The sequence below is a fragment of the Lycium barbarum genome, chromosome 12 (assembly GCF_019175385.1).
Source record: "Lycium barbarum isolate Lr01 chromosome 12, ASM1917538v2, whole genome shotgun sequence".
Lineage (NCBI taxonomy): Eukaryota > Viridiplantae > Streptophyta > Magnoliopsida > Solanales > Solanaceae > Lycium > Lycium barbarum.
Genome location: NC_083348.1, coordinates 77,940,484 through 77,964,611, shown reverse-complemented (window position 1 = coordinate 77,964,611; position 24,128 = coordinate 77,940,484). Strand labels below are relative to the sequence as shown.

At 33.8% G+C, this 24,128-nt stretch overlaps 3 protein-coding genes across 4 annotated transcripts; 2 read left to right on the top strand and 1 right to left on the bottom strand.

Annotated features, from left to right (window-relative positions):
* Positions 1-728: 728 nt before the first annotated feature.
* On the bottom strand, positions 729-4,951 carry LOC132624025 (F-box/kelch-repeat protein At3g23880-like). The gene is made up of 2 exons (XM_060338847.1): positions 3,546-4,951; positions 729-1,045 (listed from the first exon to the last, which is right to left on the bottom strand). The coding sequence occupies exons 1-2, from the start codon at positions 4,748-4,750 to the stop codon at positions 982-984; spliced, it is 1,269 nt and encodes a 422-aa protein (XP_060194830.1). The 5' UTR covers positions 4,751-4,951; the 3' UTR covers positions 729-981.
* Positions 4,952-6,609: 1,658 nt separating this feature from the next.
* LOC132622420 (GDSL esterase/lipase At4g10955-like) lies at positions 6,610-8,449 on the top strand. The gene is made up of 2 exons (XM_060337028.1): positions 6,610-6,785; positions 6,935-8,449. The coding sequence occupies exons 1-2, from the start codon at positions 6,649-6,651 to the stop codon at positions 7,926-7,928; spliced, it is 1,131 nt and encodes a 376-aa protein (XP_060193011.1). The 5' UTR covers positions 6,610-6,648; the 3' UTR covers positions 7,929-8,449.
* A 5,075-nt stretch (positions 8,450-13,524) lies between these two features.
* On the top strand, positions 13,525-17,596 carry LOC132622320 (F-box/kelch-repeat protein At3g23880-like). Of its 2 annotated transcripts, none has more exons than XM_060336908.1 (2): positions 13,525-15,104; positions 16,808-17,184. In XM_060336908.1, exons 1-2 carry the CDS (start codon positions 13,891-13,893, stop codon positions 16,914-16,916), a joined length of 1,323 nt encoding a protein of 440 aa, XP_060192891.1. In that variant the 5' UTR covers positions 13,525-13,890; the 3' UTR covers positions 16,917-17,184. The 2 variants fall into 2 exon arrangements, with proteins under 2 accessions (XP_060192891.1, XP_060192892.1); XM_060336909.1 differs by lacking the exon at positions 16,808-17,184 and adding an exon at positions 17,238-17,596 and having other exon boundaries at positions 13,529-15,104.
* Positions 17,597-24,128: the final 6,532 nt, after the last annotated feature.

The window sequence follows — 24,128 nt, the reverse complement described above, 5'->3', positions numbered from 1 at the left end:
ACCAGAATAAACAATTAAACAAAAGAGAGGATAAAAGCAAAACAAGAATATATTACACTATCTGCCCCCTGTAATATGACCCCAATTGCAAACACACTTCCTGTTATTTTATACTCAAACCTCTAAAATATGAATATTCTACACAAAAATTCCAGCAAATACTCTTCGGCAAACCAAAATGCTAGAAAATTTGTCACCATTGTCAATCTTACTGACAAGCTTTAAAATAGAGTTAACTGTAAGCTTCTAAGTGTTAAGGGATCATATGGTCCAGAATCAAGTTATCCTGAAATTATAATCAAGATTATCAATTTCACCTTTTATGTGGGATAAATAATCCATGATTGTGGTAAAAAATTATCTTGATTTTAGCCAATACCCTCAATCAAACATGTAGAAATTTATCTTGATTTTAGCTAATCCCCTCAATCAAACACATTATATATTTAATCCTAAATATTATACTTTAATCCTTCTAACCGAACGGCTCCTAAATTGTAGCGTGTAACAACGTTTTTCATGACTCGCAAACATCTGGTTTGATCATAGTCGCACCAGAGTTCACATACAAAGAATTAAAAGCCAAACAAAAAGGCAATTACTTGTGGGGAGGAACAAAAATTGAGTGAAGAAGACACTTAGGAACACACTGAAAGATGTTATGAAGCATAAAACAACACAAACAATGCTATACGCAAAACATGAACTCACCATTGTTTAATCAAGTACTAGTTGATTAAGAAAAAGTAGTTGATTAACAAGAAGGTACTAGATGATCAGTGCAATGTACAATAGATATTAGTTGACAATCTAATCAACAAAGTAGTCAGATATCTGCATTATACTCCTCTTTAATATAAACATCAGAGGAACCAGGAACTACATACATTGCTATTTCCTAACTAAAAAGATATCAAAAAGTTTTTCATGTCATCTCAGATATTAGCAAAAAGGGGCAGCCAAAATGTCTTTCATGCAATTCTAGACAGCCAAGTCAAGCTGCCGAGGGTCGTCAGTGGAAATGACCTTCAAATTTATGCCAACCCTGCATTATCAAGAAAAGAATGTCATTGAGTTTTCCAACTATCTTTTTTTATCAAGTTAAAATGTAATAGATTTGAGAGAGAAATCCCGCACACAAAGTATATGCAAAAGGTAGAGCATCTTACAACAAAGTATGCTTCCCATAAATAGCATCCATTCGACAACACTAGTTAAATTTCAAAATAAAAAGATATACAAAGACAAAATTGTTCCACTAAAATGTACTACCAAAGATTTTTCTACCCCATCAAATGCTCTCCTATTTCAATTTTTACATAATGTCCACATTAGTACCAGTGGAGGCTCTTCGCATGCTCTCATTGTCCTTCTGAAGTCCGGTACTAGAAGCTGTTGGAATATAAGCTAGGCTATTTATGAAAATTGTCAAGGGCACAGAGAGAGTGGAAGATGGAGATAAACATAAGAACTCGCTTGATACTATATTAGATACTCCACTCATAAATGACAACATTACTTATAGGTGCGAACGAGACTGCTAGACTCACATTTTTTAAATACTTTCACACACAATGAACTTGGTCACTTTGAAAACATAAAAATGCACCTGGATAATATACTTAGAAATTGTAAGTGTCCCATGGATAATGCTAATACATACAACCTAATATTTTCTAGAAAATCAAATTTACATTTCCAATAGAAACACCTCTGTTACAGTCCCTGGTGCCACTCATTCCCACTCCGAACATGCTCTTCAGAGACCATGGACCAAATAGCTAAGAATATTATGTCTAGAACAAAATCCTCAAGTTATGACAAGTCAATTCGTTACCAACAAATATTGTGGTGGAGTGGTAAGAACTCCACCCTCATTAACTAGAGGTCTCACATGCGAGCTCTCAATGAAGTTCCCTTTGGTAGGGAGCTGTTTACTATCCGAAGTGGGACTCCTTAGCGCGAATCGGATCAGTCGGGTCAAAAGAAGGTACACAAAACCGGATAAGAAACCAAAAAATAAGCAAGTCAATCATTTATTAAAGACTACTTTCGAAATTGTTATTAAGACTACTACAAGACACAAGCCAGCCAAGGAGGAAAGACGGAGGATGCGGAAGCGTGAGTAGAAAGCTTATAAGCCACGGGAAAACAAAGCTGGACATTGAAGCTGAAAATCCCCAAAAGTGCAACTCGAAGGAGCAAATAGTAACGTAAATGAAAAGGAGATTCTTTTATATGAAAGAGCGGACCTCAAATACTGGCTGTCAAAATAAAGCTATATCGTTGAGCATTCAAAAGTTAAGATATGGATGTGTCACATACTCACATTCATCAAATATGGTAGTTATGACACAAGTAGCTTGAGCATTCAAAAGTTAAGATATGGATGTCTCATTCTCCATTTGAGAAAGAGAGTGCATATTCATCGAAAATGGTAGGACACAGTACCTAAGCCTCTCTTTGATATAAGCTTTATTTAATTAACATCAACATCTATAAGATTAAAACCCACACTTGTATATACAAGTATAAAGTTCATGAATCAGGAAATGAGGAAATGTTTCAGAAAGACTTACCAAAAACAAGAAAAAGAACATCTAAATTTGCAAAAGCACTGGCTCAATTGAATAGAAAGGGAACAGCATTGTTGCACTCCCTGGCAGGACTTGGTTCTATTAGGCTTTTTCTTTTTTCTTTTGAAGCCTTGGCTTAGTTAGTGAGATCCAATACAAATGCATTATATCCCTGAAACTATGTTTTCCTGCTCTTTCTTACAAGTACATAATGGTCAGAACGCTTATGGAACCAGCTACTCAGTTCTACAGCGTTAGCAAATAGAAAATTTCATACATAGATATAAAACTCAAGGATCTGACAATCATATGATATCAATTCCTTGTTGTTTCATCATGACCTCAACACAACTGATGCTCCAAAAATAGAACACTACAAAGGCTAAAAGCTTCCCATGCGCATTTAGATGTTTCTGTTGACAAAAGATTTTATATTGTTACAAAATAAATGGAGTGAACAGGGAAGTTGAATCCTTCGGGCAACAATCTTCGCACACAATGCATATTTAAAGCAACCCTAAATCTTTTCAAACAATGCCCATGAAGTTGTTTGGTTGACTAACCAAAAAATTGGACACTGAAAATAAGAGAATGGCATACAATGACAGACATTCATATTGTAACTCCACACCACGAAGTTACTTACAAGAACACGATTTCTCAGATGGAAGGAAAAAGAAAACTTGTCAGGTGGGTATAGATGCTTCTGAAATCACAACAGCAATTCACAAACATCTCCACTATTTTGTTAGAATTAAGTAAACAAATCATAGAGTTAGTTCACATAGTAAATTAAACGATCATAGTCAATCTGCTTAGTTTCACCAGGTGCCTGTAACATATACATATGCACGTAAGCATAAATAAAGCAACAACAACATCTCAAAGAGGGAGTTAACAATCAGCACAAAGCAAGCATATAGTAACTTAAAATGTACTAATTGGAAAGACAACAATTGATCACCGTACTTTAGGAAGTTTTCACGTGCTAATTTATCTCTAGCAGTTTGCTTCTTAACTGGCATCATTCCTCTGATCATAACTAGGCTCTCTGAAAAGTTGAAAATCACGGATGAACCACTCTTAGCATTATCGATGCAAAATTTTGTCTTAACAGAACCAGTCACTGGATCAAAGAGTAACAACACACCATTTTCATTCTCAGCTACAATGTCACCATTCCTCAAACAGCCAATAATTCTGTCAAACCCAACAACCATTTCAACATTGCATTTCTTACTCCAACCATCTTCATCATGCATTACCCAAACATCAACATTATATTTGTCTGTTTTCACCCAGATTAACATACCAAGAGAATCCTCCAAATCAACAAGATGCGCCTTAGTCTCCACTGTTATTCCCGGCATAGGTAACTTCTCAAATACTTTCCTACTCACATCAAAATACACCAACACCTCACGTAAACCATACTCATCCTCTACCATAACACTCCAATAAGGTACCCCTTTAATGATCACATTGCAATTAAACCCAAGAGCTCGAAACCCCACCTCATTTTTCAGCTTCTTCCAACTAAAACTCTTTGTAGAACACATTTCCACCTCATCAGGAACCCTAATTACTTTTCTGTAACCCAAAAGACTCAAAATCAAGAAATCATTCTCTTGTGAATCGTAAGCCAACCCTATGGATACACCAGAGTGGATTCCCACGAGGGGTTTCTTCTTGGAAAGCTGCACATTCCTAGACTGCCTCATAGCTGGATTCCAAAGAGTGATCACATCACCCCAAGGTGGCTTACAAAGACAAACAATACCATTGCATGAACCCACAACGGCCATTTCTTGAAAGAAAAAAGGAAAAGGGTTATCTAGTTCAACAACTGATGATTCAAGCGGGTTGTATAGTGAGAGTACACGATCAGAGGACTTGACATGTTGGGTGTGTATGAGAATGGGTGAACCAGTGGGATGTAAAGAAGAGGAATGGTGGAAATGGGTGTCTATGAAGTTGGGTTTGGAAATGAGGTTTCGCCATGGTTTGCAAACGGACCTGAATTGTAAAAGGGTCTGTACAGGGAGACGAGAAAGTATGTTAGAGATGATTTCTCTTGGGAAAATGCAGTTTGATGTTGGGTTTAAAGGTCTGGTCTTTGGTTTCTTGGAATTCCCTTTCCCTTTCCTTTTTCCTTTGCCTTTGCCCTTAGCCATATTTTGCTAGGAAGTTGAACACGAGAAAGGGCTTTGTGAAATCGACAAAGAGAACTTTGGGGATGTTGACAAGCCTAGTCTTGGGAAAGAAGAGGGAAAAAGGTTCTAGAGGTTTTGCTTATAACAATTTGAAAAGATTGATAAGAATTTTAATAACGACCATCTCGTCTTAATGCTTTTCACTTGTTAAGGATTAAAGTCAGTAAGAAATTAAGTTCAAGTCAAATGGATAATAATGATATTTTGGAATAGCAAAAAGACTTACTAATGTAATTTAATACTAAATATAAGTAAGTAAAGTAATATTGTGGAAAAGTTTCAAGCAAAATCACTTTGATAAAGTAATAGCCAAAGAAGAGATTAGGATAAAGGAGTATAAGACAAGTAGGTACATTCTCTTCCTCTACTTGTCCTTCGTGTCTGCAGTAGGGAACACGGTTGCCACGTGTCCATTTTCCTAAAAGAAGGTATTACTCCAGTAACTATTTAACTTTAAAGCAAGTATTTCCTTTGGAAATTGAAACATTCTTTTTCGTAAAGTTGCTGTGTTTGGTCATTTTAAGTTTTGTGAGTTTAAATTGCCACACTAATTTTACTCAAATTTAGTTATACTTACGTAAAAATTACCATAACTTCTATTGTATAATTTTAAATTAAAATAAACTTTGAGAAGAAAAAATAGAAATTACATTAAGTAAGCATAAACTATTAAATTTAACTTAAATAGTTAAATGAATTCACCCTATTTAGGCTATTGTGGCCAAAATAATATGACAAAAAGACCTTATTGTTAAGTTTTCAGCGTACAATACTTTGATTATTTGATAAGTAGCTTTGCATATTTCCTGAAAAACTGTTTTGAAAATAAACTAGGACTTACTAAAAATCAAATAACTATCCAAATACTTTAGTGTTTTGGAAAGCAAGTATTGGACATCACACAAGCTTTTCAGGATTCAAAACCAATAGAGACAATGAAGTACCGGTGTGGTGGTGGTCAAATTAAGATGAAGTTATGAAATCCTATTTTCTTGCCAGAAAATTCAAAAGATTGATTTGAATACTTTTGATCCTTTCCTGAAACCAAAACCGGGAAGATGAGAGGAAGAGGGGATCAAAATTTCTAGAGACGACACAAACATTTGTTTAGTGATATCGTGTTCTTGATGTTCATATCCTTAACATATGTTCAAATAATATAGATGAAAGTGCATTCAAAAAATTAGGACAAAGAAACGATTTATATTGCCCTTATCCAGAAAGCTTTTTGTAAGAAAAGGAAAAATTGAAGGGCAACAAAAAAAGTTGTGGTATCAATTGGCTTTATAAAAAGTAATTTAAGAGCTCATTAATTTGGTGAAGCAGTCCATAACAAATAGAGATATCTTTCTACAGCATAATGGTTGTTTTTGGTCAAACAGCGCAAAACAGAATCAGATTCTTTTGGAAGCTGATCTATAGGAATAGAATAGATCCTGATTGCAAGACTAATTTAGCAGGGGTGGCTGTACTTTACCAAACACAAGATAACACTTGTCTCTTTGGCACAATTATAAAATTATTAGGCTTACCCTCTCATTTCTTTCAGAGTAGAACTTTGAACCTTTCACTAGTAAAAGAAAACATGCGCAGAAGTATGCGTAATTCCTTCTGTTATATATGTACAATATATGGTGGAAGAATCCACATTCACTGGAATCCGATATCATACATAAATCAATATAAAATGCAAAAGTGACCGCCCAACCCCCATCCCTCTCCTTTCTAGGCCTCGGGAGGAATATTTTCTTCTCTTTTATGAAGACTGGTTTCTCAAGTGTTGCCTCTACACACACTTCATTTGCTGCAACCTCTCATGTGCACCTAATTAAGAAACTTAGAGAAAAAGAAGTGACGAAATGAGAACATATTGGTCCTTCAGAAAGAACTCCATGGAGAGAAACCATTCGTTGCAGCACCATCCCAAGGCCTTCCATGTATTCGGACCTCGCCACGTTTCTTCTCCTGGATGGAGAGAACTCATCAGCTCCAGTTGGTTAGTTCCTTTCCATCCTTAATTTCTCATGCTACATAGGATGATGTATTACGGATTATTTGTCTTTATTCATTTATTTGAAATTAATAACGCCGAATCAGTTTATATATACATGAACCTGATTGAAGTGAAAAAACATAAACGTGCAGGAAGGATGAAAGCTACAAAAGAATAGTCATGGCCTGCTTTGTGCAATCAGTATACTTGCTTGAGCTTGACAGACAAGAACATAGGAGCACAGAAACTGGCCTTGCGCCACAGTGGTGGACACCCTTTAAGTACAAACTAGTTGAACCCCTTGTAGATGAAAGAGATAGCTCTATATTTGCTGCAGTTTTGGAGTGGGATCAAGCAGCAGCCCTGGCTGATTTTATACCAATAAGACCAACTGGTGCACCAAAAGTGGTATTAGCCATCAGAGGAACACTCTTGAAGAACTCCACAATAAGGAGAGATATTGAGGATGATCTACGTTACTTAGCGTGGGAAAGTCTCAAGGGATCCTTCAGATTCGACAGGGTCTTATCTGCTCTAAGAACAATCATTAACCTGCAAGGGAGCAAAAATGTGTCGATCACAGGGCACTCGTTAGGAGCTGGCTTTGCTCTTGAGGTATACAAAGCGTTAGCTGCTGAAGGAACTTGTGTAGAAGCACATCTTTTCAATCCACCATCTGTTTCATTGGCCATGAGCTTGAGAATCTTGAGTGGAAAAGCTGGATTTGTGTGGAAAAGGTTCAAATCAATGCTTCCTTCTAACTCTGAGAATCAAAGCAAGAGCGTCGCTGATGCTGCAGAATCAAGAATAACTTCAGAGCTCAAGCAAATGCTGCCTATGCCTCATTTGTATGTTAACACAAGTGACTACATCTGCTGCTACTATAATTACCCAGATGGAGAACAAAAAAGTAGTTTCAATGGTAATAAGGATCAGAAAGAAGAAAAACCTGCTGGAAGTGGGCTAACCGGTGTAAAGCTTTTTGTGGCGTCAAAAGCAAAGCAGAGGTTTCTTGAGGCGCATAGGCTGAAACAATGGTGGTCTGATGACTTGGAACTCCAAATAGCTCTCAATAACAGCGTGTTAATAAGTAGGCAGCTCAATTCCTTATACACCATTCAAGCTCCAAAACAAACTCAGTGCTAGAGTCTTTAAAAATCTCAGGCCTTTGGCACTTCTATCCTTCTTTTCATTCAAAAGTGGATAGAAAACACTTCTGCATTTCTTCCATTAGGTTCAAGTGATATTGACATATGTACTTGAATTTGGGCTGGTAAAGATTGAAATTTCAAAACATAAGATTGTAAGGCTTGAGATTCTGCACTTGACTTATGAATGAATTGATTAACCTCCTACAAACATTTGACTTGCTAAAACCACATTTGCGATCTTGCATATAAATTTGGAGAAACATAGAATAGAACTAATAAGGCATACATGACCTGCATTTTGTGCAAAAGGTTCAGTTTGCATATCCATGGCAGATTCAGTTAATGAGATCTACACACGCTATGGCATTTAAGTAGAAGTTGGCATCAATCCAGCACAAGATTTCTTTGATCTATACACCTACAAGGCTACAAGTACTTTTTCCTTTTGGACAAAATACTTGTTGATTGTTACTCTCTCTTTCTCCAACTAATTCCCTAGCTTGTGTTCCAAAATACAGAATTGAACAGCATAGCAGTTTCTTCTTGTTTATCATCACCCAAAAGACAACGTGTGTCTTTTTTGGATAAATGCATGATGGGGCCAAGCATATTTTGCTATGATTCACCAGATGACTGGTGCTAAACAGGGAAAAATAGATGTGTTGTACATTAAACTACTAAGCATGTATTTGTAAAATGTAATAACGGACAAATGCAATGTCAAGTCAAAAGCAGGTAAAAACAAGCAGGAAAAAATGTACCTGATTCAGCAATCTGTTTGAACTTCAAAATAACAGGAATACTCTGAGAAACAAAATTGAGGATTAATAAAACATACTGTTTTACCATCTGTGAGATCACACTTAAAAATTAAAATGTCCTATAACTCCGAGTTCTCAAACATAATAAACTCAATAAAGCCATAGGGAGCGATAGGCACTCGAAGTGAACGTATCTAATAAGTACTCAATATCACAATATTCTGCCAATCCAACAATAACATACCCAGTGAAATCCCACCAAATGGGTTTGAGACTCTGCCCAATCCGATGAATTAAAATTTTGATATAAACTAAAATTTCATATAAACATATATCTCTATGAAACTTTGAAGGGCCCAACACGTATAATTAAGAGGATTTTAGAAAGGAAAATCGTATTCAAATACTTATTTTTTTTATAAGGAAAGTTGTGTTTTGTTCTTAAAACCAGTGTTTTAAAAGATGGGGGTGAGACGAGCATTTTATTAACCCAGGGCAAGCGTAAGCCTTGAGGCACGGAGCGTAAACCCATGAGTATTTAATTTTTAATATTTTATAAATTAATAAAATGAACATATTAATAAAAAAAAACACTTAAATTATTAGAAAAAATCAAAAAAATTAGTAAGAAAATGTATATATAGATTAACAAGCTAACACGTGCACGAATCCCAAAAGAATTTTTTTTTCTTGAAAAAGTGAATGACATAAAGATGCATTACACCTATAACATTACTATGATGGAACATAAAGGGTTGTAAAAATAATACTCTATCTTAATAATTCAAAGATAAAAATGACAACAATACAAAGTTATTGTTTAAAAACCTAAAACTAAATAACAAATTAAAATTCATTATAATATAAATAGTCAGTATGGAGTCTTCATGTCACGTCCCAAAATACCCCCTAGACGTGATTGGCACCCAGCACACACCACCGGCCAGGCGAACCACATTTTCATATCTTAACCATAATTTTGCCGCATCAACCAAATTAAATAAGCACTCAAATAATATAATAATTAATTACGGATAATTAGTGTCTCAAAATATTAACCAAATACTCTTTGCCCAAATCCCACACTAGACCATGGAGCAGCTAAGAAAATTACAAAAGACTCGGGTTTGTAAATCCCAAAAGAAAAAAAACATTAATAAATAAATAATAAAGACACTTTTGGTAGCCTCCACCAACAAAGCGGCGGCTCACCTCAACCAATAGATTAACTCTAGCAAACTCGTAAGCTACTAGCTTCGTCGTCACCAATAGTATCTGCATGGACATTCAGGTAAGGAGTGAGCTATATGTAACTATAACCCAGTAAGATCCTCGACCCGCCACTCTAAATACCCTTGGAACAAGTGTTAGAAAATACAAATACACAACAAGCACTTTATATTATGCACAAGAATTTTATATCGTAATATAATATCTGACAAGGTCTAAACAATCGTTTATCAAGAATAGTATATATCTCAACACAATTTACACTAAGGACCTGTCATAACAACAGTTAAAAAATTTATCAACACCACGAATCCACAACAACATACACAATGCATCAAATATATCAAGAAGCATACACAATGCTCGAGAAGCATACACAATGCCTCAACAAAATCAAGAAGCATACACAATGCTAAGGGGAACATACACAATGCTCAGTAAAATTAAGAAGCATACATGATGCCAAAGGGAAGCATACACAATGCCCCAATCTCATGTCTCACAGCCGTATCACATTACGAAACAATTTATAAAGAGAGTTTTAGAGTATTTGAAAATAAAGTATATGCGGCTGGCCTGAAGGACCACCTATTCTGCCAAACACACGCTCGTCCCAACACATGGACCAGATAGACAAAACATATTTTTAAAACGGGTTTTGAAAAGCAAGTACCCAAAGCTTAAAGTCTCACTTACCTCAAATTCACAATTCAAGCACACTTCCCAATAAATCAAAACTGCATTCTCGAGTCTCCGAATTGACTCAAACTACACAAAAACGGATTTAAAATGGTCAAAACCCTTAGGGTAAACCACTTTTATATTTTTAGAGGCTTAAACGGTTAAAATCAAATTTTAAAGGACGAAAACGCCATTTGGTCAATGTGTTCAAAACCCGACAAGGCATATGTTTTCGGGAAGGCCTTAATGAGAGGATTCCAACGATATATATAGAAGTCTAAAATCCTACACTATTTGCCCTTTCAAATCAATGATTTTGATTGAATAACCCTAGAGTTAAACTTTCTCAATTCCTCAAAATATCCCCATGTTTTCACCATAAAGATTCACCCATAATTATTTAATAAACTTAAATAAAAGATTAGAGTCATTACCTTGATGATTTGGGATGAAAAATTCTTATTTTTATCCTCTCTTTTCCCTTATTTTTTCTCCCTTTCTTTTCTTTTCTTCTACTGGTTTTTCCCTTCTCTATTTGCACGTTCCCCTTTTTTTTTGGTTCCTTTTAGATTGTTTCACGTCTGATCGTTCCATCAGACTTTTAAAGTCTTTTTTTTTTTTGGAAGAATTACTTGATGTAGCTTCTTATAAGACATATTTATTGACAATAACTACCCTTTTAGTTATTTATATTTAGTAACTAATTTACTTTTCTAATTTACCATCCATAGCTATATCAGTAACTGTACACATACATGGTTAAACAAATCCCTTAATAATAGGCATTGACTATTATTAAAATTGATTCCATAATTTTAGCTCCCCTTTCCCTCTTCAACCATGATTCTCCTTCTCTCTTCCCTTTCCTTCTTCAACCATGTTCCATTTCCTTCTTCCACTAAATCCTAAACCCTAACTTCTTGTCAACAACGGCTAACATTGTTAACTTCTTCTTTTCCACTAAACCCTAAACCCTTAATTATTTTTGTTTTCATTAATTAATATGTATATAATTTGTGTATTTGAACCAGTGATGCATATGTTTGCATGTTTTTGTTTTTGTTTTTGTTTTAGAACCAGTGATTAACTGTTTATCGAATACACATACATTCAATTTTGTATATGAATGTTTTATGTACTGGTTTATTTGAAACAATGACGTATTTTGTTGTATGTATTTGTGTATTTGAAATAATGATCAACTGTGAATAAAATACACAGTCATTTAAATTCGTTTATGAATATTTCTATGTATTTGTGTATTTGAACCAGTGATGCATATGTTTGCATGTTTTTGTGTATTTGAACCAATGAGTGACGAATTTTGTTTGTATGTATTTGTGTATTTGAAATAGTGATGAACTGCGAATCAAATACACAGTCATTTAAATTCGTTTATGAATGTTTGAATGTATTTGTGTATTTTAATTTTCAATAAAAACTTGAATACAATTGTTTTTTAAGTGTTTTGAAGTTACAAATCATGTATTTTTTTGAATTACCGGTTTAATGATCGTAGTCTCTGTTTTTGTGTTTCCTTCTATTATTAATGTTTTTGAATTTTGAATTTAGTTACAAAAAGAATAGAAGAGAGAAGGAAAATCATGGTTGGAGAAAGAAATGGAAGCTAAAATTATGGAATAAAATTTACCTTACCAAAAGAAGGTAAGAGAGAAAGATATTAAAAAAAGATAGTATTATTCTTTCTATTAATAAACACCACCGTTAATGCCTAAATTTAAGGGATCTGGTTATTGTTTACAGATTAGTTATGTATTTGAAGACCTTCAAATACACGCGTCCAAATACATATACTAATGAAATGGTAGCTATATATCGTAATATTGAAAATGATAGCTACTAATGGTAAGAACTTATAATAAGATAGTTATTTATGTAAGTTTACTTTTTTTTCCCCTTTCCTTTTTGGGCTTGGCCCACCAAATTCTTTCTTTTCTATTTTTCTTTTAATTTCTTTTAGCTAAAATTACCAAATAAACCCTTACTTAAAAATTGGGTTATTACACTTCAAACAATATTTAAACTAGAGTTATACCAAAAGAAATTCTAAAATTAAAAACTATCTTGAAAAAGATAAATTAAAGAATAAAAAATCTTGAAGAAAGTAAAGCATAAAGAAGGAAATGCAAGCATGAAAGCAGAGTAAGAATAAAAGGACAAAACTTTTTGGTTTGTAGCTTGCACTTTGTATACAAATGTCTAAAGTGTATTTGTTACTTCGTAAATAACAAAGAGAAAAATTATGAAACTCAGATATATATTTAGGAGCCGTTTGGACATGGTTTCAAATCATGTTTGGACATGCAATTTGGATATCTTAAGTCATATCTTCTCTTATAGACATAAAAAACCCACAAGTTATGAAAACTATTAAAACATTCCCAATTCTTATACAATCTTACCAAATGAGCAAGTCATTGTTCATAACAAAATTAATACGTTACTAGAAGGTCTTTCTAAAAAATACAACATCAATTGATCAAACTTTAATTCAATAAAAACTAAAATTTAACATGAATAGTAATGAGGTTGGTAGACATAAACAAAGGTTGGTGGAAGTTAATGAGGTTGGTAAATGATTGGTGCGAGTAATTGTTACAAATATCTATCAACTTATGGGTCAAATTTTATATTTAAAATTTTTGAAACCATGAGATGAAATGCATGTCCAAACGCTGGTTTCATCTCATGGTTTCAAACCATGTTTTTCAAACCGCATGTCCAAACGTCTACTTAAAAAAAACTTTTGACTTTTTGAGATTTTTAGTTGAGAGTTTACTATGAGTTAACTTTTATATATCTAACTATTAAGAAAAAGATTTTTTCAGCAATCGTGGCTGAAATTTGAAAAAAAATGTGAGGCTTACGCTCCAAATGAATGCCCAGAACATTGAGGCTTACGCCTAGACAAATGCTCAGAGATTGCAACTTACGCCCTGCAATACACCTCGATGTGTTTTGATACACCTCGCCTTGAGGCTAGCCTTGGGGCTCGCCCAGAAGCTTAGCTGAAAACTACTTTTAGAAGGAGAAACAGGATATACAAAGTCCGTTTTAAAATGGACAAGTTTCTGTCGTGTCTCCAATTCCGGGCACAAAAGACAAATAGGTTGAAAAGAACAGGAGTGTCCCCTTAATCCTTATAATCCAACATAGTTCTTTTGAACTTTGTTAAACCCTCAAAACCCTGAGAGGCCATTTCCCCTTCTTCTTTGGCAAGACTAGGCTGTCTATTTTGCAAAACCCTTTTCCCAACAAAGAGAGATGCCTCCTAAAGGCAAAGGAAAGAAAGGGAAAGGGAAAGGGAAAGGGAACGGGGATTCCAAGAAAACAAAGAGCACAGTTCCAAACCCAACTCCCCACTTGTATTTCCCTAAAGAAATCATCTGTAAAATCCTTTCCCGTCTCCCTGTGAAGACCCTTTTACGATTCAGTTGTGTTTGCAAGCAATGGCGGAACCTCATTTCTAAACCCAACTTCATTGCCGACCATTTCCGCCACTCTTCTTCTTTGCAGCACTCCGGTTCATCCCTTCTTATAGGCAGCCGTCATCACAAGTCCAATAATCATATACTCTCACTATACAAACCACCTGAACCAGTTGTTGACCTCGAAAACAACCCTTATCCTTGTTTCTTTCCCAATATGTACATTGTGGGTCCTTGCAATGGCATTGCGTGCCTTTTTAATCCACCTTGGGGTGATGTCATCACCCTTTGGAACCCGGCAATGAGGCAGTCTAGGATGGTGGAGCTTTCTGAAAGAGAGCCCATTCAGGGAGTGCATGGGTGGGTATCAGTTGGATTGGCGTTTGATTCCAAGGAAAACGAGATGTTGATCTTGAGAATCTTTTGTGTCGGGCTAACATCTCCAGTCCCGAACCACGTTGAAATGTTTTCAACGAAGAGTCTCAAATGGAAAGAGCTGAAAAATGACATGGTTTTCAGTATTGTGGAGTATACTTGCAATGTGATCGTGAAAGGTGTGCCTTATTGGTTGGTTTGTATGATTGATAAATTTGGAGCGCGTGCGGTGTGTGTGCGCTTTGATGTGGGCAAAAAAGTATTTGAGAAGTTACCATGGCTAGGAAGGTGTAAGCAGCATCAACATCTCGTGGACTTGGAGGATTCTCTTTGTATGTTAGACTGTAGTCATAAAGACAATTGCCATATTGATGTTTGGGTAATGAATGATGAAGATGGTTGGAGCAAGAAATGTACTGTTGGACCGTTATTGGGGTTTGACCGAATCGAAGGCTGTTTGAGGAATGGTGACATTGTTGCTAGGAATGAAAACGGAGTGATATTCTTGTGTGATCCCATAACTAGTTCAGTCAAGGCGAAATTCAGCCTTGATAATTCTAAGAATGATTCAAATGTGATTGTTGACTATTCAGAGAGCCTATTTCTTATCAGAGGGATGCTACCAGTTAAGAAGCAAAATGCTCAAGATAATTTGGCACGCAAAAAACTCACAAGGTTTGGTGATCAATTTATCATTATACTCTAGTTTATGTTACTATATTCTTGCTATGTGTAGATTTTCAGCTCCCGCTTCTAGATGTTGTCATTGCTTCAGAAGTTTTCTTTTCTTATGTGCACGTGCATGTGTTACACAGATCACTCGGTGAACTTAGCACATTAACTCTGTTGTGTTACTTACTGTGTGAATTAATTCTTAAATGACGATGTTTAAATGACGAATCCTATTGTCCCGGTCTGATTGATTAGCCACCTCTCAGCCCCAGGTTTAAGTCTTTCCGCAGAATATTAGCCCAAAACAAAGCTTAATGAAAAGGAAAAAAAACACTGTTCTGGTCCTCTATGCAGTTCTTTAGAACTGATAGAGCCATTTGGCAGCTACCATATGTTCGATTTCTGGATATTTACTTTTTAGCTAATCTTTAAATTATATTCTTCCATTGAGTCTGCACGCATTTTGAGGTTTTACCATAAGAAAATACTTTCACGAGCACACTAACGGCAGTAGTCTGATAACCACATTAAGAGCCTGTTTGGATGGGCTTACGCCTATAAGCTGTTTGCAGCTTATAAGCTAAAAAAAATAAGTTGGGGTAGTCTAACTTATTTTTTTTGGCTTATAAGCTGTTTTCAGCTTATAAGCTGCTTTAGATAAGCTAAGTCAAATGGGCCCAATTATTTTTTTGAGCTTATTTTAAGCACAAAATGACTTTAAGCTGGCCAGCCAAACACTCAAAAAAGCTGAAAGCAGCTTATAAGCAACTTATAAGCCAATTCAAACGGGCTCTAAATTTCCCAGAACTCTGACCATGTAGGAAATGACTATATCAGCAATATTTCTAAATGATGCTTACGGAGGAAACTTTTAGGAAACAGAAAGTACCTGACATCTGTAAACTTCACAACACAATGTTATACTTGTCAAAGAAAACTGGTAGAAGTTCATGAGAGGATGTATATTTTCAGCGAATAAATTTCAAAAGTCAAAACCATTCACTATGCATACATGTTAAAATAAGTTCCAACCGGGGGAAAAGAATCAACAGATACCTATCTTTTAGCTTCTTTCAAATTTCTAACCAACTTATTATCCTACAACACTATAACATAGACCAATTAAATGAAATGAAAAAAGGAAGAGATGATAGAGAATCCATTGAGAAGTTTACATGTATCCAAGGTATTCATTCTTACTATAATACTTCCATAGCATTAGTCCAAAGGTCCCAGCAGATGTACTTGTGGTTGTAACAAACTGCTTTGTGAACTAGTGTAGACACACACTAGCTTGGCGTACCGCTGATTAAGAAAATATTGGTCCAGTTCTATGATCTTTCCTTATAAAAAAGAGAGTTCTATTGATCTTACGGACCCCACTTGTGAGATTACATTGGGTATGTTGTTGCTGGAAGTCAACAGTATGTCATTTTTGTCACAGAAAAGTAGTAATAACATATCGATCCAGCAACTGTAGAGCTATGATAATATTTTAGCGAGGGAAACTTAGAAAATCTATAAAACTTGATTCCTGATTTACTTATCTTCTATGAGACAATTATTTTTCCATTCATTTAATAGCAAGATATTTGCAGTATTAGAATATTTGTTGCCTAAATACAATTTGCTAAATTTCTCCTTTGTTAATTTGTGTATCAGTCTTTGAACAACGAATTGACTGGTCATAATTTTGGCCTCTGTAGACAATTATTATATACTCTACAGTGTGGAGCATGTGTGAAGCGAATAAGTGATGTCAGGCATGGTGCATCTAGGATGAAAATTCACAAGAGAAGCAGAGCATGGAAGTAGCTCCTTTAGTACTTTGTGGATAATATGGAAAGAGGGTGTTTGATGGAGTAAAACTACTTTTTTACAGCTTAGTGGAACATTTTTGTTCTTTGGATATTCTTGGAGTATTTCTAATATTCCAGTTAGTGTTGATGTTTGGATGTTGTTCATAAGGAGACATGCAGTTAGTGTTGATGCTATTAGTAAAGAAACATGCTTCGTTGTAGGATTTCTACCTTTTTCATACATCTTGTATGTTGAATTTTCCCATTACATCAATAAATTTAAGTCATAAAAAGATATTTTGAGAAACTAACAAACATTATTTTTTTAATGATGCAGGGCTTGCCTAAAATTTATTATAGGACAACCCTCAACAATCAGCCTGTGAGCTATATTAGCTTGCACAAGACACCCTGTTTGCCCCTTTTTGGCCAACCTCAGAGATGCCATGAAAAACTTTTGATCTCCTTTTAGTTGGAAAATAGCATGTATGTAGCTTCTGGTGAATTTGTGTTTGTTGGTATAATACTTTTTTTGAGTTTTCTTTCGCTTCATGACATCTCTCTTGTATGTTCCCTTTCCAAGTATTTCTTCACTCAATGCCTGTCCTTCTCAGCAGGTACTTCCTTTTGGTTCGTAGTTATTTGCATATGTGAACTGGTACCTAATTATGATCAAAGATGTTTTGTTCATGTGAATCATGTCCGAAAAGTGCTATATTTTTTTGTGTCCAGAACTTGTTCATGAAGACAAAATGGAAGAACATCTGCTGATTTTCAACGTCTTAAACATATACTAGCAAGAAGACTAAGATAACAAGTGGCTTCATCTTCTGATTTTCAACGTTCTTTGCGGTTATTTTAATATAATGTGTGATTCTCTGCAGTAAAGTTTAGATAAATTCATCTTTAACTTCAGCAGAACGAGCTAGCAGACCTCATCTTTCTGAAAAGGAGAAAACTCTCTATCTTAAAACACAGAGACAAACGTTGCTGTTAAATGTATCAACTCTATATATACTTTTGAACATCTATCTGGTGATTAGACTTCAACAAATGCTCATGTGCAACTAAAACAAAAGTAACTAACATTCCCCTCAGCATCAAATTAGTTGTCACGCTCTTTAGTTGAGTCCGGAGCCAAAATGGCTTATTTTTGCAGCCATTAGCCCAAAATGGTATGCTTTTTTTTTTTTAGACCAAAATGGGTATTTCGTTGGATAACCAACAAAATATCCACACTCACACTGTTCCGGTGCCGAATGAATTCTTGCATTTCGCTACACATGTAGCGAAATGCAATAATTTTTTTTTTTTTTTTTTTTTTTTTTTTTTTTTTTTTTTTTTGCAATTCATGAAAGAAACTGTTTTTTTTTTTTTTTTTTTTTGCATTTCGTTGTGCAATTCACCAAATGCAACATTTTTTTTAGCAGCGCAAACAGCCGTAAGGCGGTTTGGCCGGGCCGATTTTCTAGAAAACCTCTTTTTTCCCTTCCAATTTTAATTTTCCCCCAAATTGGCGGGAAATTTTTAGTTTTCTTTATTTATAATATGATGATGCGCAATAGACTTCAACATAAAAATTTCGGAGTAATGTAGCTGTGAATGTCAATTTCACTTATGTGGTTTCAATTTTTGAAAATAAAGCTGACTAATTTTCTTAACATATAGGATAAAACTAATTTTTTTTTATCCTATTTCGTTTTTTAATACACGAAATGCAAAAAAATAATAATTATAATTTCCTATTTCGTTGGTATATCAACGAAATACAAATATATATATATATATATATATATATATATATATATTTTCCAATTTCGTTTTTAGATGAACGAAATAAAATAAAATAAACTATTTCGTTCATTGATTCACGAAATGCAAAAAAAAAAAAACAGTTTCTTTCATTAATTTCATGAAATGCAAAAAAAAAAATAAAAAAATTCATTAGTTTCACGAATTGCAAAAAAAAAATAAAAAATTGTTGCATTTCGTGAATTGCACAACGAAATGCAAAAAAAAAATTGTTGCATTTCGTGAATTGCACAACGAAATGTAAAAAAAAAAAAAAAAAATCATTAGTTTCACGAATTGCAAAAAAAAAAAAAAAAAAAAAATTTGTTGCATTTCGTGAATTGCACAACGAAATGCAAAAAAAAAATAAAAAATCATTAGTTTCACGAATTGTAAAAAAAAAAAAAAGTTCGCATTTCGTGAATTGCACAACGAAATGCAAAAAAAAATAAAAAATTGTTGCATTTCGCTACATGTGTAGCGAAATACAAGAATTCATTCTGCACGGAATAGTGTAAGTGTGGATATTTCGTTGGTTATCCAACGAAATACCCATTTTGGTCTAAAAAAAAAACATACTATTTTGGGCTAATGACTGCAAAAATAAGCCATTTTGGCTCCGGACTCCTCTTTAGTTGCTGTTGTTGAAAAATAGCGTAAAGTACTGCTTTACGCTCTTCAATATGATTCTCAATCGGTCATAAAAAAATATTGCCTCAAACCAAGAAGGGAAAAGGGTCAAATTTACCCTTCAAGTATGGTTTAAAAACACCATAACACCAGTAGGGTTGTAGAGATGGGTTAAGAGAATTGGGATTGGGAAATGGGTTAAAAAGAGAATTGGGTTTGGGAGTCTACGTGGAGCCTATGTGGATCCGATGTGGCTAATTTTTTTGTGTTGTGGAGTCCAAGTCAGACTTCCATCCATATAAGGGCAAATTTATCAATTATTCTAACGGGCAGGGCAAATTTGAATTATAAACCATACTTGAAGGGTAAATTTGACCCTTTTCCCAACCAAGACTGCTTGTTCTACTTTTCTGTAAAAATATTCTGATCTTAACTAGATTCTCTTTTCCTCTTAAACCTTAACATCTTATTTAAAATAACTATACATACAACGACAAAGGATCACAGCTAGCCTAGATTATGTGAAAGGGAATAATTTTGTCCTCCGTTAAAATTATCTCATTACAGTTGGGAATGTGTGAAATTGCTATTTTAATTCTTGCACACGAAGGAGCTGTCAATGACTTTGTTCTTATAGCTGCTGTTGTGTTGACTGCATCCTGGAAAAATATTTTTTGTGTCCAGATTTCAACATTTTAAAAATATATTTGGCAGCCTGAGATAACAGGTTTAGAATGTTATACAGGTTGTAACATAAGAGGTCTTAAATTGAATAGATACATCTGTTCATGAAATGGCATGACTGTTTTGAAAAGTCATCTCTCAAATTCTACAAATATAAGGACACTCTTGAAGTAGCATATAAAAAAAATTGCATGTATAATATAGGTTTTGTTGTATCCTAAAGGGAATTGCTTGTATTTTCCCAAGTATGTATATGGGCTAATGGGCAAGGTCTCTTTAAGGAAAGTCGATTCTTCACGCCTCAAAGCCGGCCATTTATCTTCTTCAATTATGTTTAACAATCTTAAAGATATATTGTGTAGACGAAGAAGATACTGGAATCTCTGAGGAATTCGAAGCTAGTGATGTTACCTTTTGAGTGTTATTACTCGAAGAGATCGACACCGTATGAAGCAGGCTTGTACAATTGTTGACACCCGCTAATTTCTGAGTGTTCGTATTAGCAATGGGATCCTGCAACACATATATTGAGGTTTGCAAATCTATACATGCTATCTGTTGGGAGGAAACAAGAAAATTCCTCTTTTGAAAAGTCACATTCCAAATTCAAAAGGATGCCCCTGTTTGATGAACTAAAAAAAAAAAATGTATCTTGCATTATGGGAGAATTGGGCAGTAATAAACGCCACAAAATCATTTGGCAATTCTCTGCCAAGGTATTTGACATAGTGTTTGATTCCATTATTAACTCATCACTCAAAGCAAAGGAGTCCGGAGCCAACATGGCATGTTCTTGGAGCTTGAAGACAAAAATGGTATGTCTTCTTTTTTTAATACCAAAATGGGTTTTTCGTTGGTTATCCAACGAAATGTTAACCCCATTTAACGTTTCCGTCAAATGTTAAAAATAAAATAAAATAAAAATTTGTATTTCGTTACATACCTGGCGAAATGCAATTTTTTTTTTTGTATTTCGCTAGTTGAATTGCGAAATGTAATCATTGTTTTTCCTTTTTTTTTTTTTAAGTTTCCTAAAATAAAATTATGAAAATCTAAAATTTTTAGGACACAAAAAAAATCAATTTTCCTGATTTAAAAGAAACCCATTGTTTCAGATATTTTAATTAATTAAAAAAAAATCCAGTTTTCCATTTTTTTTTAAAGCGGATTTAAAAAATGAGATTCATTTTTTCCTGATTCTAAAAAAATCATTTTCCAAATTATTTTTTTGCAAGTAATAAAATGCCATAATTTACATATTTTTTTAAAAAAAATTAGCGTTGATCGTTAGTCAAAGGGCATAAATGAGCCAAAAAGTTGAATTGAGGGGTATTTGTAGCAAAATAGATGAATGAAGGGTATTTTTAGACCTTTTCTAATAGTTCAGGGGCATTTTTGTCATTTTCTGTTAAATTTTTAACAAAATATTTGGGAGTTGACTAAAAGCGCACCACTTATGCAAACATAATGCTCCATGTAAAAGAACAAATATAGTTTTAGGTCCAAACTTAAAGGTAATATACTATTTTGATCCTTTTCTCGAGTCGTGAATTAGGATGTTCTATCAATATTAAAATCTCTTTTTTCCCATTCAATTTGAATTTTTCTCCAAATTGGTGCACAATTTTCATTCATCTTTAGTAAAAATTCAGTGATAAAAAAAATATTTCAAGATGGTAATCCCGTGGTACTGATGTTTTGAATGTCAATTTCAAGGCTCGAAATTCAATTTATGAAAACAAGTTAGATGACATTAGTGAACTTTATAAATAATAAAAAATGTCCACATTGTCACTTTCACAAACTTGGCTTGGCGGTTTAGCCATTCTTTTTTATCCCAACCACCAGGGATCAAACCTATGCGGGTGCATGATTTAGTAAATATTAAGTATATTTTTTGTGTATAATAAATCTTATAAAAAGATCGCAACATATTCAAAATAAAGTTACGCATTAAAAAATAACACACTTAAGGAACACTTAGTGTTTTTTCCATAAAAAGATCGCAACATCTTTTTATATATATATATATATTTTTTTTTTTTTTTTTTTTTTTTTGGCAACACTTAGTGCTTTTTGCCATGCTTCGACCAATGACTAGTCGTGTGTCAAGACTCCAAAACATCAATATTTTATATAGAACCTGATATTTTTTTCCGCGTACAATAATGTAGGCTCAATACATCAAGGATACATAGATGTTCGCATCGTCGTTTTAGGGGTTGAAAAGGTGCCCGAAGTAAGTTTTGTTTGGAAACTTTAGGTTTAAGTGTTTTATTTTTTAATCAAGACATAACTTTATTTTGAATATAAATCTAATTCAATTAGATAAAAACGTATTTAAAAAATATAGGAGAAAAAGTTGTTGTAAATTGATGAAACTTTAAACAGTTATAACTTTGCGCTCGGATGTCCGATTTACGCGATTTTTTTTTATTTTGCATATTTTTCCGAGATCTAGCCGCGCAAGCTGCCGCAAGGCGGTTTGGCTGGGCCGATTTTCTAGAAAACCTCTTTTTTCCCATTCAATTTCAATTTTCCCCCAAATTGGTGAGAAATTTTCAGTTTTCTTTACTTATAATATGATGATGCGCAATAGATTTCAACGTAAAAATTTCGGAGTAATGTAGCTGTGAATGTCAATTTCACTTATGTGGTTTCAATTTTCGAAAATAAAGCTGACTAATTTTCTCGACATATAAAGTTGACTAAAATAACCTTACAAAAATATAACACTTAAACCTAAAAATTCCAAAACTGCTTTATACAAAAAAAAATCTTTAACGTAGAATTTTACTGCATTATTGGACTTAACAGCCCCGTTACAGTTTAGGTTTCGAGAAAATGATCAAAATAGTATATTACATTTAGGTTTGGACCTAAAACTATATATGTTCTCTTACATGGAGCATTATGTTTTCATAAGTGATGCGCTTTTAGTTAACTCCCAAATATTTTGTTAAAAATTTAACAGAAAATGACAAAAATGCCCCTAAACTATTAGAAAAGGTCTAAAAATACTCTGCATTCATCTATTTTGCTACAAATACCCCTCAATTCAACTTTTTGGCTCATTTTTGACTAATTTTTTTTTTAAAATAAACGTGTAAATTATGGCATTTTATTACTTGCAAATTTTTATTTTTTTTAAATAATCTGGAAAATGGTTTTTTTAGAATCAGGAAAAATAAATCTCATTTTTTTAAAAAAAGGGAAAACTGGATTTTTTTAATTAATTAAAATATATGAAAAAATGGGTTTCTTTTGAATCAGGAAAATTGATTTTTTTGTGTCCTAAAAAATTTAGATTTTCATAATTTTGTTTTAGGAAACTTAAAAAAAAAACACAGGAAAAAGTGGATTTAAAAAAAAAAGAAAAAAATGAATTACATTTCGCAATTCAAATAGCGAAATACAAAAAAAAAAAAAAAAAAATTGCATTTCGCCAGGTATGTAACGAAATACATTTTTTTTTTTTAACATTTGACGAAAACGTTAAATGGGATTAACATTTCATTGGATAACTAACGAAAAACTCATTTTAGTATAAAAAAAAAAAAAAAAAACATACCATTTTTGTCTTCAAGCTCCAAAAATGTGTCATTTTAGCGCCGGACTCCAAAAGTGGGCAACATATGAGTCTTGTCTCCATATTAATGGGATTCTGACACAAAACACAGGAAGAAATTGTGGAGGCCAAATAACGACCAACATGTATCTGCTACAAGATTATTTTCTACTGATGAAAGAAGTGGACGACGAATATGGTCGAAATCCTCCACTCCTCGCAATCATAATTGGATTGGCTACAGGTGGAGACCAAAATAGAATACAAGGAGATGGATAGCAAATGTAGATATTAGAAAGTTAGCAAGTTACCGTCCGAAGCATTATTTAAGGAAATATCAGTCTTTTGAAATGTTCAAGGCCGCAGTTACTTTGATTTTGATATGGCAAAAGCGATCACATCAAATAAATGGATCAAGAAGAAAGTGGCAAAAATCGGGTTACTTTCTTAACTATGATTATTATTTATTTATAAATTTCTACCCTTATAATTTCCATAAAATTTGTTTTCATAATGTTAGGGTAGATGATCCACTTGCGATGATCATGAAAAAAA